Below are 19,372 nucleotides of genomic sequence, written 5' to 3'. Positions count from 1 at the left end.
CGGCAACAGAACAAGGACACACAGTCTTGAGTTGTGCCAGGGGAGGTCTAGACTGGATGTTAGGAGGAAGTTGTTGCCAGAGAGAGTGATTGGCATTGGAATGGGCTGCCCAGGGAGGTGGTGGAGTCACCATAACTGGATATATTCAAGCAAAGCCTGTGTAAGGCACTTAGTGTCACAGTCTAGTTGATGTGACAGGGCTGGGTGATAGATTGGACTGGATGATCTTGGAGGTCTCTTCCAACCTGGTTGATTCTATGATTCTATTATTTTTAGGACCTTGAATATCATCTAGGGGACATTTTGCAATGCTGAGGAGTAAAAATAAGAATTAAAATAACAATTGAACCTACATCACTTTTTAGGACTGAGAAAAAGTATTTCTACATTATATCAAATTGATCTCTATGGAATCTAATGAAGTGTATTCCAGACTTGTGCTCATACAACAGCTAAATAATGAGTGTTGCATGATTGTAGAAACATGAAGCATCTGAAGAAATACAGTTCATTAAAGAGGAGGTGAATAAATGCATTTTGACCTAACTAGTAATTGAAAGAAATTGGGTGATTCTACCTTCAGCCTCTGTGGCATCATCTCCCATTTCTTGTAAATGGAGGCACTAAAGTGGAAGTAGTGAACTATATGTTGAAGTGCAGATGTAGAGATTTATTTAGAGGTTGTTTCAAACTTTCTCCCATCAAGAGGTGTGGCTAGTACGTCAAGAGAGTTTTTCCTGCCCCTCTACTCTGTCCTGGTGAGGCTGCATCTGGAGTATTGTGTCCAGTTCTGCCCCCACCCCAGTTCAAGAGAGACATAGAACTGCTTGAGAGAGTCCAGCGCAGAGCCACAAAGATGATTAAGGGAATGGAACGTCTCTCTTAGGAGGAGAGACTGAGGGAGCTGGGGCTGTGCTCCTTGGAGGAGACTGAGAGGTGACCCCATCAATGTTTGTAAATATGTGCAGGGTGAGTGCCAGGAGGCTGCAGCCAGGCTCTGCTTGGTGATGCCTGATGACAGGACAAGGGGCAATGGGTGGAAGTTGAGGCATAGGAAGCTTCATTTAAACACGAGGATGATTTTTTTCTGTGAGAGTGACACAACACTGGACAGGATGCCCAGGGGGGTTGTGGAGTCTTCCTCTCTGGAGATACTCAAACCCCAGCCAGACACATTACTGTGTGATCTGGTATAGGTGACTGTGCTCTGGCAGGGGAGATGGACTAGATTATCATTAGAGGTCCCTTCCAGTCCCTGACATTGTGTGATTCTGAGAAGAGAGGGACAACTTTGTATTTCCCTCAGAACCTTTTGCAGATGATCTTTACTGCCAGTTCTGCCTGCCAGAAATAATGAGAATACAGCAAAAGTGAAATAACCTTGGTAGGAGCCTTCTGCCTTTGTTAAAGATGAGAGTGGTAAGGCTCACACTTGGCACTTCAGCAACTGCTCATTAAGTAGGGGTGCTCTGAGAAAACTATTTACTCATTACAGAAACTAATAGTCACTGATGAAAATTCTTAACCATTTAAAGGCTGAGAAAGGCAACAGCAGTTCCCCTTAGATCCATGCTGGATGCTCACCAGCATGTCCACATGTGCATGTGCCTGCACAGCTGTACATTGTGTAGGGTATCTGCTGTGTGCTCCAGAGGCAAAGCACATCTGTACCAGTGTGTAGGGCATCTGCTGTGTGCTCCAGAAGCAAAGCACATCTGTACCAGTGTGTAGGGCATCTGCTATGTGCTCCAGAGGCAAAGCACATCTGTACCAGTGTGTAGGGCATCTGCTATGTGCTCCAGAGGCAAAGCACATCTGTACCAGTGTGTAGGGCATCTGCTATGTGCTCTAGAGGCAAAGCACATCTGTACCAGTGTGTAGGGCATCTGCTATGTGCTCTAGAGGCAAAGCACATCTGTACCAGTGTGTAGGGCATCTGCTATGTGCTCCAGAGGCAAAGTATGTCTGCACCAGTGTGTAGGGCATCTGCTATGTGCTCCAGAGGCAAAGTATGTCTGCACCAGTGTGTAGGGCATCTGCTATGTGCTCCAGAGGCAAAGTATGTCTGCACCAGTGTGTAGGGAATCTGCTATGTGCTCTAGAGGCAAAGCACATCTGTACCAGTGTGTAGGGCATCTGCTATGTGCTCCAGAGGCAAAGCACATCTGTACCAGTGTGTAGGGCATCTGCTATGTGCTCTAGAGGCAAAGCACATCTGTACCAGTGTGTAGGGCATCTGCTATGTGCTCCAGAGGCAAAGTATGTCTGCACCAGTGTGTAGGGCATCTGCTATGTGCTCTAGAGGCAAAGCACATCTGTACCACTGTGTAGGGCATCTGCTATGTGCTCCAGAGGCAAAGCACATCTGTACCAGTGTGTAGGGCATCTGCTATGTGCTCTAGAGGCAAAGCACATCTGTACCAGTGTGTAGGGCATCTGCTATGTGCTCTAGAGGCAAAGCACATCTGCACCAGTGTGTAGGGCATCTGCTATGTGCTCCAGAGGCAAAGTATGTCTGCACCAGTGTGTAGGGCATCTGCTATGTGCTCCAGAGGCAAAGTATGTCTGCACCAGTGTGTAGGGAATCTGCTATGTGCTCTAGAGGCAAAGCACATCTGTACCAGTGTGTAGGGCATCTGCTATGTGCTCCAGAGGCAAAGCACATCTGTACCAGTGTGTAGGGCATCTGCTATGTGCTCTAGAGGCAAAGCACATCTGTACCAGTGTGTAGGGCATCTGCTATGTGCTCCAGAGGCAAAGTATGTCTGCACCAGTGTGTAGGGAATCTGCTATGTGCTCTAGAGGCAAAGCACATCTGTACCACTGTGTAGGGCATCTGCTATGTGCTCCAGAGGCAAAGCACATCTGCACCAGTGTGTAGGGCATCTGCTATGTGCTCCAGAGGCAAAGCATGTCTGTACTAGTGTATGGGGCATCTCCTATGTGCTCCAGAGGCAATTGTCTTCCTGAGTTGAGACATTTCTGCTGATGCAGCTCACCTCACTGTGCTGTGCCATCTCTGACATATTTGCAGTTAAAACAGTTACTGCAGCCTAAATTTGGATGGGGAAAAGCAAGCATAGGTAACACTTATTTTTCATAGAATCAACCAGGATGGAAGAGACCTCCAAGATCATCCAGTCCAACCTGTAGCACTGCTTGGGGTTGTTGTGGCCAAAGTGCAGAACCCTGCACTTGGCCTTGTTAAATCTCATGCCATTGGCCTCTGCCCACCTAGCCAACATGGTAAGGTCCCTCTGCAGGGCTCTCCTACCTTCCAACAGATCAACACCTGCTCCTAGCTTGGTGTCATCTGCAAACTTACTGATGCTGGACTCTATCCCCTGGTCCAGATCATCGGTAAAGATATTGAACAGGACTGGGCCCAGCACTGATCCTTGGGGAACGCCACTGGTGACAGCTGCCAGCTGGATGTGGCACCATTCACCACTACTGGGCCCAGCGCTCCAGTTCTTGACCCATATCAGAGTGAATCTATCCAAACCATGAGCTGCCAGCTTGGCTAGCAGCTTCTTGTGGCAGACAGTGTCAAAGACTTTGCTGAAGTCCAGCTAGACTACATTAAGCTGCTATAACTGTGAATGGATTTTAGAACTCAAAGCCTGCCCACATTCACCAGGCAGGTAACCTGATCATAAAAAGAGATCAGGTTGGTGAGGCAGGACCTGCCCTTCCTAAACCCATGCTGGCTGGGCCTGATCCCTAGGCCATCCTGTAGGTGCTTTGTGATGGCACCCAAGATGACCTGTTCCATCACCTTGCCTGGCACTGAGGTCAGGCTGACAGCTCTGTAGTTTTTAGTTTCCTCCTTCCAGCCCTCCTTGTGTATGGGAATCACATTGGCAGCTTCCAGTCATCAGGGACCTCTCCAGTGAGCCAGGACTGCTGATAAATGATGGAGAGTGGCTTGGCCAGCTCAGCTGCCAGCTCTTCCAGCACCCTAGGAAGGATCCTATCCCATGGACTTGTGAGGATCCAAGTGGCTCAGCAGGTCTCTTCTTCCTCATGGATTAGAGGGGGACTGTACTGGTCCCTGACTCCATCCACCACTTCAGGAGCCCAGCTGTCCTAGAGACAACCTGTCCCACTAGTGAAGATTGAGGCAAAGAAGGTGTTAAGCACCTCTGCCTTTTCCTCATCCTTTGTCACTATGTTCCCCTCTCTATCTAGTAAGGACTGGAGGTTGTCCTTGGCCTTTCTCTTGCCATTCATATATTTAAAGAAACATTTTTTATTCTCCTTACCAGCAGTGGCAGCCTAAGTTCTAAATGGGCTTTTGTCTCTCTAATTTTTTACTTACAAGACTAAGCAACATCCTTGAACTCTTCCTGGAACACCTCCCCTCTTTTCCAAAGGCAATACACTATCTTTTTTATCTTTAATTCCTTCAGCAGCTCCCTGCCCATCCAGCCTGGCTGCCTCCCTCCTCGGCTCGTCTGCTGGCACAATGGCACAGCTGCTCCTGAACACCTTCAGGAGTTCTTTCTTGAAGCAGGTCCAACCTTCCTGGACCCCTTTGTTCTTAAGGGCTTTTTCCCAAGGAACTTTCTGAGTCAGTTCCTTAAACAGGCTGAAGTCTGCCCTTCAGAAGTGCAGTGTGGAGGTTCTGTTGATGCCCCTCCTGGTTTCTCCATGTATTGAAAACTATAATTTCATGGTCACTGGACCCCAGGCAGCCTCCAACCACCACATCCCCTACCAGCCCCTCTCTATTTGTGAGCAGCAGGTCAAGCAGGGCTGCCCCCCTGGTAGGCAAATCTCTTCTCATTAGACCCTCACAAGTAGAGGACCATTTCCCAGTAGAGGAATGTGACAACAGATCTAACCATGCCATGTGTACTTCTATTTGCAGATTTATTGTTTTCTTATTGGCACAAACTCATTGCATTCCAAGACCTGAAAAATAATAAATACTGGTTTTAAAGAAAAAAAAAAAAGCTCCTTTTTCTAGGTGTCCTGTAAGAAGAGGGATGGAGAGCTGATTAACAGACAAGTTGATCTTTTTTTCCCCCTGACAAATTTGGGAGAGCACATTTTTCACAGTATTATCAAGGTTGGAAGAGACCTCACAGATCATCAAGTCCAACCCTTTACCACAGAGCTCAAGGCTAGACCATGGCACCAAGTGCCACGTCCAATCCTGCCTTGAACTGCCCCAGGGACGGCGACTCCACCACCTCCCCGGGCAGCCCATTCCAGTGTCCAATGACTCTCTCAGGGAAGAACTTTCTCCTCACCTCCAGCCTAAATCTCCCCTGGCACAGCCTGAGGCTGTGTCCTCTCGTTCTGGTGCTGGCCACCTGAGAGAAGAGAGCAACCTCCTCCTGGCCACAACCACCCCTCAGGTAGTTGTAGACAGCAATAAGGTCTCCCCTGAGCCTCCTCTTCTCCAGGCTAACCAATCCCAGCTCCCTCAGCCTCTCCTCATAGGGCTGTGCTCAAGGCCTCTCCCCAGCCTCGTCGCCCTTCTCTGGACACGCTCAAGCATCTCAATGTCCCTCCTAAACTGGGGGGCCCAGAACTGAACACAGTACTCCAGGTGTGGTCTGAGCAGTGCAGAGTAGAGGGGCAGAATGACCTCCCTGCTCCTGCTGACCACACCATTGCTGATGCAGGCCAGGATGCCACTGGCTCTCTTGGCCACCTGGGCACACATTAAAACCAGGAAACCATTTCCAACAGCTCCCAATGCTGGCGTAGGGAAGCACCACAAGTGAGGAGAGGCTTAGATCTTCACAGCTTCAAAGCTGTGCCTCAAAGTAGGTTCCCATTAAATGTTTTCTAAAGGCCTCCCCCTGTGCAGTAACCTGTAAGAGAAGTGGAGTACATAGATGAAGTCAACAATGAGTCTTTACCATTTCCAACAGGTAGGCTTTAATTTCCAGCAGAGGGATAATATTGATTTTATCTGTGCAGGCTCTATAGCTCATGAATTCTGGCTTAGCAAGATCTTGCAGGCTTGATTCAATGACTTATTCTATCTGCAATATCTTATAAGAACTTACTCTTTAAGCACAATTTAGAGCCAGCCTGCTCTAGGGTAAGGTGTCCCTGCTCATGGCAGGGGGGTTGGAACTAGATGATCCTTGCGGTCTCTTCCAACCCTGACTGATTCAATGATTCTAACTTTGCAGGACCCTATAATAGAAGACAGAATTTCTTTTCTGGCTGTAAATTTTCTGCAAATTGTCTCTACTAAAGAGGTTTTTGTTTGGTGTTTTGGTTTGGTTTTTTGTTGTTGGTTTGTTTTGATGGTAGTTGCTTCAGAGAGGCTGTTTTCATCATGACATTCTTAGCTGTTTCTATCTTGACAGGTGTCAGAGATGAATTTCCCTTTCCCTAGCCTCACAGGTCATTGTGTCATGTTTTCAGCCTGTGTCTTCTGTGTGGGTTTGTGTGGCCATCTAGGTTGTCTGTGTCATAATTGTGTGAAGGAGAAGCTCAGCATGAGCCAGCAGTGTGCACTTGCAGCCCAGAAAGACAACCAGATCTTTGGCTGTATCAGGAGAAGTGTGGCCAGCAGGTCCAGGGATATGATTCTTCCCCTTTACTGTGCTCTGGTGAGACCCCACCTGGAGTACTGCATCCAGTTGTGGAGCCCCCATTACAAAAAGGATGTGGAGATGCTGGAGTGTGTCCAGAGAAGGGCCACGAGGATGAGCAGAGGGATGGAGCAGCTCTGCTATGACGACAGACTGAAAGAGTTGGGGTTGTGCAGTCTGGAGAAGAGGAGGCTCTGAGGTGACCTTCTTGTGGCCTTCCAGGATCTGAAGGGGGCCTCTAAAAAAGTGGGGGAGGGACTTTTTAGGCTCTCAGGGAGTGCCAGGACTGGGGGGAATGGAGCAAAGCTGGAGGTGGGGAGATTCAGCCTGGATGTGAGGAGGAAGTTGTTTAGCATGAGAGTGATGAGAGGCTGGAATGGGTTGCCCAGGGAGGTGGTTGAGACCCCATGGCTGGAGGTGTTTGAGGTCAGGCTGGCTGAGGCTGTGGGCAGCCTGCTCTAGGGTTGGGTGTCCCTGCCCATGGCTGATTCTATGATTTTATATATATATATACATGTATGTGAGTAAGGAGGTACAGAAGCTATCTATAACTGGCAGCTATCGTACAACAATCAGTAAATCCAGGAACAAACCCTGCCCCTACAAAGAGCTTTATTTCTGGACATCACACAGAGTATTAGTCTGCTATATTTTCTGAAACTGAACCCATGTGTTCACCTTTGCTACCCATTGTGTGACCTTATTTGATATCATCTTGTGCACTGAGATGAAAATTCCCCAGGGCTTTGCAGATACAATGGACATCCCATTTCTAGTGAAGATCAGCATGTAGTTTTTATAGGGACAGAGTAAAAGGCACTGTGAGAAACACACTTTTTCTGTTAGGTATCAGCCTCTCAAATAGAGGTGATGATCAGGAGCAAATTAGTAATGAAATAAAGAGACTTTTCTGGAATGAAGTAGAAATGTGTCTCATAGAGGGAAGGTGTTATGCATTTTTCCCTTCCATAGTGGATTATTTCTTGCCATTTGGAGGCTGCAGATGTTTCTCAAAAGAGCAATATGGAAATGCATAACTGAATTCTCCTATAAAGGATCTCCTAGCAAAAAGATTAAAAATGACAGGCACATTTCTGCATATTTGATAAGGTCAAGAGCAGAAGCAGTGCTGCAGGTTGGTGTTATGAGATATCAGAACAATTCTCTTCTCTGCAAAATCTGTAATGCCTAATGGAAGAATGTCGTTTTGGGCTTGGTTGCAAGGATGGTTACATTTGGGATGCAATAAAGCACCTTAAATTTGCTTGGCTTTGAGCATTTTTCAGTCCACCACCACTAGATATCACTAGTAAAGGTATGCATTGAAGTTTTTGCTTAAATGCTTTGCTGAACTTAGGCTTCAGAAGTGAACTGTTCTCCAACAGCAGGGTTCACTGCATTAGACCTACTGAGGCCATTTCAGTTGACAAGACTTACTTAAAACACAATTTTCTCAAATATGCCATGTCTGTCTTCGGTGACTGAGCTGACAACAGCTGAATGAGTTCTACAACTACCTAAAAGGAGGTTGTAGTGAGGCTGGAGCTGGTCTCTTCTCCCAAATTACTAACAATAGGATAAGAGATAATGGCCTCAAGTTGCATCAGGGGAGATGTATTTTGGATGTTCAGAGGCAGTTGTTTACTGAGCGGGTGGTCAGGCACTGGAACAGGCTGCCCAGGGAGGTGGTGGAGTCACCATCCCTGCAGATGTTTAAAAGAAGAGTGGATGTGGCACTTAAGGCTATGGTCTGGTGGTTAAGGAAGCTGGGGTGAAGGTTGGACTTGGATGATCCTGGTGGTCCTTTCCAACCATAGTGATTCAATGTTGTACTGAGGGCTTTGGTTTAGTCAGGGACTTGTCAGTGTGAAACTAATGCTTGGACTCGATGAGCTTGAAGGTCTTTCTCTTGTCCCAGTTGCTGTTTCTAGGGGTGCTGATTTTATTTCTTTTTCCCCTCTGGGCTAGCTGTGGGCCAGGTTATGAAGGGAGGTAGGCTGCTGGCTTCTCTTGCTGCTTCTGCACTTTGCTGTGCTTTTTCTGTCAATAGGCTGAGGTAACTGTGCACTGCATCAACTTATTTTCCAGTAAAGCTCTTCATGTTAACCTAGAATGTGGTTATGGTTTTATTTGTTTTTTGAAGCACAGTTCATATTTGTAAATTACTGCACACCAAGTGGCCAAGTGACCTGAATGGGGAAATCCAATAAATACCTCTGTAAATGTATGTCCTGACATATTTAACCTGGAGAACAGGAGGCTCTGGGCTGACCTCATTGCTGTCTACAACTACCTGAAGGGAGGCTATAGCAAGGTGTTTTATCTCTTCTGTCAGGCAAGCAGCAAGAGAACAAGGGGACACAGTCTCAAGTTGTGCCAAAGGAGGTCTAGGCTGGATGTTAGGAGGAAGTTGTTGTCAGAGAGAGTGATTGGCATTGGAATGGGCTGCCCAGGGAGGTGGTGGAGTCGCCCTTCCCAGAAGTGTTGAAGCAAAGCCTGGCTGAGGCACTTAGCACCATGGTCTGGTTGGTTTGCCAGAGCTGGATGATAGGTTGGACTGGATGATCTTGGAGGTCTCTTCCGACAGGCTTGATTCTGTGCTTTGCAGTGATTTGTAAACATACCTAAAATAGTTTGACTTTATACTTGGATTATGAGTTCCATTTATTGGAGCAAGCCTATTTAGTTCTAACCATCTTTGTGGTGTTGTTGTTTTTCAGCACTTCTTTATGCAACTATTTTTGGGAACGTCACCACCATCTTCCAGCAAATGTATGCCAACACCAACCGCTACCATGAGATGCTGAACAACGTGAGGGATTTCCTAAAGTTATATCAAGTCCCAAAAGGCCTTAGTGAAAGAGTCATGGATTACATTGTCTCAACGTGGTCCATGTCTAAAGGAATTGACACAGAGAAGGTATGAGCATATGAGGTAACAACCTAGAGAGCAAGAATTCATGTCCACTGTGTGCTTAGAAACAAGACTGTATGACAGCATATAACTAACCCGTTCTTAACTGCATGCTGTGCTGCTCCACTGTTATTTCTATGTTGGATCAAAACCTCACTGCTTTTAGAAAGGGCTGTTTTGATACTTTGGAAGTGTGCCTTTATTTTTTCTTTATGGTAAATGTTTTCTGTGTCTCTGGTCTTATTTGCCTAAATACTAAGTAGTTTTAATGTACTTAACTATTGAAATCAATAGGAAATTGGTCTTTGTATTAGCCCAAGAATGTAGCTTGGTGTCTAACCTACGTCATTATTACTCTGAGAACTATTGGTGTCTGAGAGTTGCAATGAAATGAGTTGATTGGCTTGGGTCTTCTGCTGATGTCCAGGACATTGACTTATCCATCCCTGCCCTCTGCCAAGTTGACTGTGCCACACAGCTTGGTGTCATCTGCAAACTTGCTGAGGGTGCACTTGATTCCTCTGTCCATATCACTGACAAAGGTGTTAAACATCACTGGTCCCAGCAGTGACCCCTGAGGGACTGGGTACAGTTACAATCCATGTAACAGTAGGACCAGGCATAGTTGCAATCCATGGTTCTTTGTCAGTGGTCTCCAGGTGGACATTGTGCCATTGATCACCGCTCTCTGCATGTGACCATCCAGCCAATTCTTTATCCAGTGAGTGCTCCACCCACCAAGTCTGTGTCTTTTCAGTTTGGTGACCAGGATGTCATGTGGGACAGAGTCAAATGCCTCACTCAAGTCCAGGTAGATGATGTCAGTTGCCCTTCCCTTGTCCACTGTTGCTGTGACTTCATCATAAAAAGCCACCACAATTGTCAGGCAGGATTTGCCCTTGGTGAAGCCATTGCTGGTTACCATCAATCACCTCTGCTTTGTTTTCCATTTGCCTTAGCAGAGCCTTCAGGAGGATCTGCTCCATGATCTTTCCAGGCACAGAGGTGAGACTGATTGGTCTGTAGTTCCTGGGCTCATCTTTTTCCCTTTCTTGAAGATGGGCTTTGTGTTTGCCCTTTCTCCTTTAATTTTCAATAAGCTGCTTCTCTTGCAAAAAACTTGTGCTGGTAACACATGATTATTAGTGAAGAATTTCTCAACTCTTCAGTCTCCATCAGACACTTGCCCTCGTGTTTTTCAGCCTGATGTACACTATTACATCCTAAACTGTTCCAAATGTATCTGCATTGTCACGCTGGCATGTTCACAGGATCACAGGATATTAGAGGTTGGAAGGGACCCAAGGAGATCATCCAGTCCAACCCCCCTGCCAGAGCAGGACCAAACAATCTAGCACAGATCACAGAGGAACACATCCAGACAGGCCTTGAAAGTCTCCAGAGAAAGAGACTCCACAACCTCTCTGGGAAGTCTATTCCAGTGCTCCGTGACCCTTACAGTAAAGAAGTTCCCCCTTGTGTTGAGGTGGAACCTCTTTTGCTGCAACTTACAACCATTGCTCCTTATTGTATCACAGGGAGCAAGTGAGCAGAGCCTGTTCCCCCCGCTCCTGGCCAGTCTTCAGATACTTATAAACATTTATCAAATCCTCTCTAAGTCTTCTCTTCTCCAGACTAAACAGCCTCAGGTCCCTCAGCCTCTCCTCCTAAGCCATGCCCTCCAGTCCCCTCAGCATCCTTGTGGCCCTCCATTGGACCCTCTCCAGCAGATCCCTGTCCCTCTTCAACTGGGAAGCCCAAAAATGAACACAACACTTTAGATGAGGTCTCAGCAGGGCAGAGTAGAGGGAGAGGAAAACCTCCCTTGATCTGCTGGACACATTCTTCCTAATACACCCCAGGATCTCATTGGCCTTGGCCACAAGGGCACATTGCTGTGCCATGGTTAATTTGTTATCCACCAGGACCCCCAGGTCCCTCTCCACAGGGCTCCTCTCCAGCAGATCACAGTTATCACCCAGCCTGTACTGGTGCAGTTTATTATGCCTCCCCAGATGCAGGACTCTGCACTTGTCCTTGTTGCACTTCATCTGGCTCCTCTGTGCCCAGCTCTCCAGTCTGTCCAGGTCTCTCTGGGTGGCTGCACAGCCTTCAGCTGTCTCAGCCAAGCCTCCCAGCTTGTTTTTACAACATTTGCCATGGAGTTGTCATGCATTTCATTCAGTCACTCTCAGTATGTTGAAATGGCTTTGTTTTGAAATTCAAATTCAGAGAACAAGAAGGTTAATCTACTAAGGAAGAATGAAATTTCTTATGAGTGTTACAGTAGGTTTCTATGGTGATGAGCAAGCCTAGTAATTTGATGGAGTAAAAATAAACACATGTGCAGACATTTCTTTGCTAGCAACAGATTTCAAATTAATATGCTTGAAATACAACTGAATAATTTTAGTGGAGTTACTCCCACTTAACATATCTGGACTTAGTGTGTCAGATTGCCGAGATCTATCCCTGAATGACACATTCAGTATGTAGTCCTGAGGAAGATCTTGGCTAAAGCTGATGAGGATGAGTCCTTAAATGGGAACTGAAGGCAAAATGGAAGTTAGCAAGGAGGAAGTGCTGACATTTAGAATAGAATCATAGAATCAACCAGGTTGGAAGAGACCTCCACCATCATCCAGTCTAACCCAGAACCCAGCACCCAGCCCCATCCAATCAACTAGACCATGGCTCTAAGTGCCTCATCCAGGCTTGCATCTTAGTTGTCTTTGCAGTTAAAGGACAGTGATGAAATGGGGCCAGCTTTACATGCAAGTAGGGTTAAAGCTTATGGAATGGCACAGATTTGTGTGGAGGCAGCATTCATCTGCTTGGTGTTCTAAAAACTTGAGCCTGTGGGTTTTTTATTACTCTTACATGGAAAAAGTGTAATGCTGGTTCCATACTAATGCTGAACTCAATATGTGCTGGATCAGGAACGGTGTGGCCAGTAGGATGAGGGAGATTCTTCTGCCCCTGTACTCAGCACTGCTCAGGCCACACCTTGAGTGCTGTGTCCAGTTCTGAGCTCCTCAACTGGATTTGAGTTTTCCTGGAGCCAAACCCCTTGGTAAGAGAATATAGGTTGCCCCCCCTCACCTTCTTGTGAAAAAGTTAGGCAGGAGAAGAAAAAGGGGTAGGCAACAAAGGAATGACATACAGCAACTTGGAAGCTAGAATGTAGTTTTAACTAGAAAACAACAAAAGAAGGGCTTAAGGGATGGGGAAGTTACAGTGGTATTAGGGAAAGGGATATATACAGATATATGTGCAGAACCACGTTGGATGACAGTGGATTATCTGATTGGGAATGGATTCCCAAGGCAGCAGATCTGGCCACATGATCATCAGCAACAGCAAGCACCTCTTAAATAGGAAGGCAAAGGCAAGATAGGGCAACAGGAATGGGAAGGTGCGAATATTTGGAGGCTGGATGAGGCACTTAGTGCTCTGGTTTAGTTAATTAGAAGGGTTGGGTGATAGATTGGACTTGATCATAAAATCAAACAGGATGGAAGAGACCTCCAAGATCATGCAGTCCAAACTAGCACACAGCCCTATCCAGTCAACTAGTGCCTCAGCCAGGCTTTTCTTGAACACCTCCAGGGATGGTGACTCCACCACCTCCCTGGGCAGCCCATTCCAATGCCAATCACTCTCTCTGACAACAACTTCCTCCTAACATCCAGCCTGTACTTCCCCCAACACAACTGGAGACTGTGTCCCCTTGTTCTATTGGTGGTTGCCTGGGAGAAGAGACCAACTCCCACCTGGCTACAGCCTCCCTTCAGGTAGTTGTAGACAGCAACGAGGACCCCCCTGAGCCTCCTCTTCTCTAGGATAAACAACCCCAGCTCCCTCAGCCTCTCCTCATAGGGTTTGTGTTCCAGGCCCCTCACCAGCTTCATTGCCCTCCTCTGGACACCTTCCAGCACCTCAACATCTCTCTTGAATTGAGGGTCCTAAACTGGACACAGCACTCAAGGTGTGATCTGACCAGTGCTGATCCTAGAAGTCCTTTCCAACCTGGTTAATTTTGTCATTCTGAAGTTAAATGGACATCTGATCTTTGTTGTTATTGAGAGCAAGCTGTCCCTAACAGAACTTTGCCTTAAAGCCCCAGACTGTTGTTCTTGCATATGGAAGAGGTGCCTTAAACACATGATTTTGACTTCCCTGTGCTCTCTGGGAACAGCTCATCTTCAAATCCTGTCTTCAAACCACAGTTGCTTCAGCCTGTCTCTGAGTGTTCACAAATAAGGAATTAACACTGACACTAAAAGCATTAGCATATTTATTATTATTACTTAAGGGGAAGCGAGTGGCCTCTGATCCATAATCTTAAATCACTTAAACATGAAAGCTCTCCTCTGGCAGTCTGGATGATACATGTAATACATGCACATGGCCTCTTATCTCCTGGTATAACAACATCTCTAACAAGATGGGTTTTTTAGTTATGTATATATATTTATGTTTAATGCTACAAGTTTGAGGGTTATTCATCTATGATGGTTTGGGTGTTCCCTGCCCCCCCAAACTTTGGAAATCACCCAGACTAGACTCAGCTGGCTCTGGAAATATGAATGAAGCTTATATTTACAGCTAGCACAATATACAAGCAGATACTTACAGTATATACAGGTATAGACAGAAATATATAAGATAAAAGGTAAAATAGAAACACAACTTCCCTCCCAGAAACCTAAGTCCCCAAGAGGGACTCTCAACCACCCTTTCACCTTCCCCCTACCCCTCCCAACCTTATCCCAGTCCCAAGGAAGAACAGAGGTTTGGCCAGGGGATTAGAATCATAGAATCAACCAGGTTGGAAGAGACCTCCAAGATCATCCAGTCCTATCCAGTCAACCCAGCCCTATCCAGTCAACTAGACCATGGCACTAAGTGCCTCAGCCAGGCTTTGCTTCAACACCTCCAGGGACGATGACTCCACCACCTCCCTGGGCAGCCCATTCCAATGCCAATCACTCTCTCTGGCAACAACTTCCTCCTAACATCCAGCCCAGACCTCCCCTGGCACAACTTGAGACTGTGTCCCCTTGTTCTGTTGCTGCTTGCCTGGCAGAAGAGGCCACCCCCACCTGGCTACAGCCTCCCTTCAGGTAGTTGTAGACAGCAATGAGGTCACCCCTGAGCCTCCTCTTCTCCAGGCTGCACACCCCCAGCTCCCTCAGCCTCTCCTCATAGGGTTTGTGTTCCAGGCCTCTCACCAGCTTTGCTGCCCTTCTCTGGACACATTTCAGCACCTCAACATCTTTCTTGAATTCAGGGGCCCAGAACTGGACACAGCACTCAAGGTGTGGCCTGACCAGTGCTGAGTACAGGGGAAGAATAACCTCCCTTATCATACTGGCCGCACTGCTCCTGATACAGGCCAGGATGCCACTGGCTCGGCTACCTGGGCACACTGCTGGCTCATCTTCAGCTACTATCTGTCTGTACCTCCAGGTTCCTTTTCTCTTGGCTGCTTTCCAGCCACTCAGTCCCCAGCCTGTAGCACTGCTTGCGGTTCTTGTGGTCAAAGTGCAGAACCCTGCACTTGGCCTTGTTAAATCTCATCCCGTTGGCCTCTGCCCACCCATCCAGCCTGTCCAGGTCCCTCTGCAGGGCTCTCCTACCTTCCAAAGTGGATTAGTCCAAAATGGAGGGTGAGGTTAGAGAGTAAGATACAGCTCAGCCAGCAGCCCCAGTGAGAGTGGGTTTTATGTTTTTATTTCTTGTTCCCATACATCTCAGCAAGTCTATGAGTGAAGCAGACATCATCATTGTTTTCCTTTCACAGCCTGTATTCTAGCTCGTCTCACCAAAACGTTCTAGCTAGCTTCAAACTAGCACATCATCCAATAAGGAGCAAAGCTAAAAACATTACAAAACTGAAAAGCCTTTATGTACTGAACAGTATCTCTCATCCACTGGAACCTGGTGTTTTGAGAGAGGTAATATGAGGAACTACATTCTCTGCATCCGACCATTTTTAAGCAGCTGAAAAAGAAACCCTTTGCAGTAATAATTTGATGTCTGATACACACAGAGAACTCAAATCTCTTAGTTTTCATTGGAATCTCAAGGCAGCAAATGAAAAATTCATAGATATTAGCTCTTCTGTATGAAATAGGTCATTATACATGAAAGCAGAGCAACCATTAACTAACATGAGGGATATCTCAAGGTCTCATCTAAGGATAATGCTCTGAAATGTCAGTAAAACCCAAAGATTTTTTCTCTTCTTGACCCCTGTGCTTTTGTATGGCTTAGAATGTGCTCAGAAAGTAATTAAATACATGTCTATCATGTTTTAACAGTCAAATTGCTTCAGAAGAGCCAGAGGTTGAAAGAAAAAAGGCATCTAGGCTCAACCTCAGCATCAATGGCAAGTTGAAAAACGAGAGCCAATTCCACATTGCAACAACTGAAATGGAAATCATGGGAAAATGGCTCAGTATTAAAACCATTCATTGGTGGCCTACTAAGCTTTCAGACAAGACAGATGGCTTTGTGTTAGATAGACACAGATTGTAGCTTTATTAAACAGTAATCTACTGAAGGACAGTGCAGCATAGTCACGTTTGCTGTAGTAACAATTAGTGGTACCCTGAGATGAATAGGGGAACCAGACTTACAGTGCCCCATCACATAGAGGTGTCTGTAAGTGCTGGTTGTATTTCCTTGTGGATGACCAGGGTAGAAGACTCCCAAGCTTTGTGACCAAAGAGAACTACAAAACTAGGTGTGACAGCTGTACAGTGCCCTGCTGAAGAAGGAAGGTAAAAATCATTTGGACAAGTATTTTTGTTTCACTGTAGAGGAGAGGTTGTTGGTCATTCCTTGCAGATTGGGATGAGGTGAACAAGAAGTCTTCCCTTGCCTCACAGAGCTGGGCTAGGACCAGGTACTGTTGCAATCTATGGCTCTTTGGAGAGTGGGATGCAGGAGAGACAGTCGGAGTGCCACTATCCTTCACGTGGATCCAAGAGTGTAGTCAGTTCACCAGTGGGGCTTTGTTTCACCTTTGTGGATAATATGGGTTCTTTGCTTCCTGTACGTGCTGTGCAGAGCCAGGAAGGATCATCCATAGTTATCCTTACCTCTCAAATGTGTTCATTTGGGGATTGATACAGGTTGAACTATGAATTTGTCATGCTTGAGGAAGTACCAGGGCCATAGAGCAGCTCATGAGCTTATTTCCTGGTGGAAAAGTGGATGGGTCAGGCATTTTCCTGAGCACTACCACTAAGGGAATGCCACAGAGGAAGTTCCACATCTAGGAGAAGGTCTTCTCCTAACGCTGCCCGGGGAGGTGGTGGAGTCGCCGTCCCTGGGGCTGTTCAAGGCAGGATTGGATGTGACACTTGGTGCCATGGTCTAGCCTTGAGCTCTGTGGTAAAGGGTTGGACTTGATGATCTGTGAGGTCTCTTCCAACCCTGATGATACTGTGATACTGTGATGTTCTTACTCTTCAATGTCTTGTTAGAAAATAAACCTACCTTCAGAAGAAGCACAAAATAGAAGAAAAGACTGGATAAGGCACTCAGTGCCATAGTCTAGTTGACTGGATAGGGCTGGGTGCTAGGTTGGACTGGATGATCTTGGAGGTCTCTTCCAACCTGGTTGATTCTATGATTTCATTGTTCCAACAGTGACCTTTGTACAAGAGATTGTCACTCCAAAAAAAACTGTTATGACTCTGCCAATTCTTTCTGCTGTCTGTGTTTCTTCATTTTATCTAAAATGTTTGTTTGTAAATGATGGAATTGGCTGATATCTTTTGCCGTATTAGAAGGTCATATAATGACTATGCTTGGGATGAATATTATAGGAAAGCTGAAACAATATAACCTTTGCCTTTACAACACTTGGGCAGTCTGAGATCTCTTGCTTTGAGTCATCAGTGAATGTTGCTAGTGTGCCACAATTCCAGTTGCCTTAGACAAACCAAAAGACCCTGTGCTAGTGAACCGCTTCATTCTTCAAAACACATGGTGATGCCTCTCATCTTCCCCTGTTTTTCAGACCCTTGGCAAGATTCTTTCTGTGTTCACAAGGCTGAATTTTGAGCCAATTTCTTGGGATTTTTGAATGTCTCTGACACTTGAGTTAAAAGCCAGTTAATTCTTTTAATATACTACTGAATCTAACCAGTTTGATCATTAGTTCAAGAAAACAAGCCAAGCTCAGCTTGTAAGACTTTATTTTCAGACCTCAATTTCTGAGCATTTAAATCCAAGTAACCTTGGATTTTAATGCAATTAAAACAAACATGCCATTGCAGCTGAAATTCGATTCTTAGTGCCAGGACAGTCAGTGATGTATTATTGAGTCAGTCATCAGCAAGTTTGCAGATGACACTAAGCTGGGGGCAGATGCAACTGGGTTGGAGGGCAGAAGGGCTCTGCAGCGGGACCTTGACCGCCTGGACAGATGGGCAGAGTCCAATGGGATGGGGTTCAATAGCTCCAAGTGCAGGGTGCTGCACTTTGGCCACAACAACCCCATGCAGAGATACAGGCTGGGGTCGGAGTGGTTGGAGAGCAGCCAGGCAGAGAGGGATCTGGGAGTGCTGATTGATACCCACCTGAACATGAGCCAGCAGTGTGCCCAGGTGGCCAAGAGAGCCAGTGGCATCCTGGCCTGCATCAGGAATGGTGTGGTCAGCAGGAGCAGGGAGGTCATTCTGCCCCTGTACTCTGCACTGGTTAGACCACACCTTGAGTACTGTGTTCAGTTCTGGGCCCCCCAGTTTAGGAGGGACATTGAGATGCTTGAGTGTGTCCAGAGAAGGGCAACGAGGCTGGTGAGAGGCCCTGAGCACAGCCCTACGAGGAGAGGCTGAGGGAGCTGGGATTGGTTAGCCTGGAGAAGAGGAGGCTCAGGGGTGACCTCATTGCTGTCTACAGCTACCTGAGGGGTGGTTGTGGCCAGGAGGAGGTTGCTCTCTTCTCTCATGTGCCAGCGCCAGAACGAGAGGACACAGCCTCAGGCTGTGCCAGGGGAGATTTAGGCTGGAGGTGAGGAGAAAGTTCTTCACTGAGAGAGTCATTGGACACTGGAATGGGCTGCCCGGGGAGGTGGTGGAGTCGCCATCCCTGGAGCTGTTCAAGGCAGGATTGGATGTGGCACTTGGTGCCATGGTCTGGCCTTGAGCTCTGTGGTAAAGGGTTGGACTTGATGATCTGTGAGGTCTCTTCCAACCCTGATGATACTGTGAAAAATTACCCTAATGAATACAGGGTTAATAACTACTCGGTTCCATACATCACCTTTTGAGTTACTTACAAAATTACCTGCTTGTTACAGGAAACTGCTCTGTGATTTGCCAATGAGCTGTTTTCTTACCTTTGTCTCTTTGGCCTTCGTCCAGTGCTTTTGGCCAGGTCTGCAAAAGAATTCTACATACAAATGAGCCTAATCCTTCTAAAAATCTGAACAACTTTGTCAGGTGCCTAGAGGTTATTGTGGTGTTTTGGGAAGAAAACTACTTTGATTATGAATGCTAAATATGTCTTAGTGGCCCTTCTCTGTGAAATACTGCAGTCTAGAACTGGTTAGACGTTGGCAGAGCTTATTTATTGCCAAAGCTGTGTCGTGGAGGCAGGGAATTAATGGGGTCAAGTCAGGAAGTATAAAAATAGAAATATCTTATTTTCCTGGAACCCCACCCCCAAACTATATGCAAAAATTAGTTTAGTTTATTAACAGATGTGGTTCAACTGGGAATTTCTTCCAAAAGGATATTGTAAATAAATGTAGATATTTAGGAAGTCAGGAAATGGCAAAGGCTAAGCTATAAATGCAGATTTACTCCACTAACAATCAGGCTGAGCAGAAGATTAAGGGAAAAGCTTACTCACAGAGGTGAGATAGGCATTTGGC

General features: G+C 46.4%; 1 protein-coding gene across 2 annotated transcripts in view; it reads left to right on the top strand.

Annotated features, from left to right (window-relative positions):
- Positions 1 to 19,372, top strand: part of KCNH5 (potassium voltage-gated channel subfamily H member 5) — a 233,438-nt gene that overhangs the window by 150,726 nt on the left and 63,340 nt on the right. For both annotated transcript variants that reach the window (XM_064156043.1, XM_064156112.1), the window contains exon 8: positions 9,284 to 9,483. In XM_064156043.1, the coding sequence (XP_064012113.1) occupies positions 9,284 to 9,483 (200 nt within the window). The remainder of the gene's footprint in view (positions 1 to 9,283; positions 9,484 to 19,372) is intronic.

This window comes from Pogoniulus pusillus, chromosome 1 (assembly GCF_015220805.1).
Source record: "Pogoniulus pusillus isolate bPogPus1 chromosome 1, bPogPus1.pri, whole genome shotgun sequence".
In the NCBI taxonomy this organism is placed as follows: Eukaryota; Metazoa; Chordata; class Aves; order Piciformes; family Lybiidae; genus Pogoniulus; species Pogoniulus pusillus.
The sequence above is the reverse complement of the archived record's forward strand: the minus strand, read 5'-3'. Positions and strand labels throughout refer to the sequence as shown.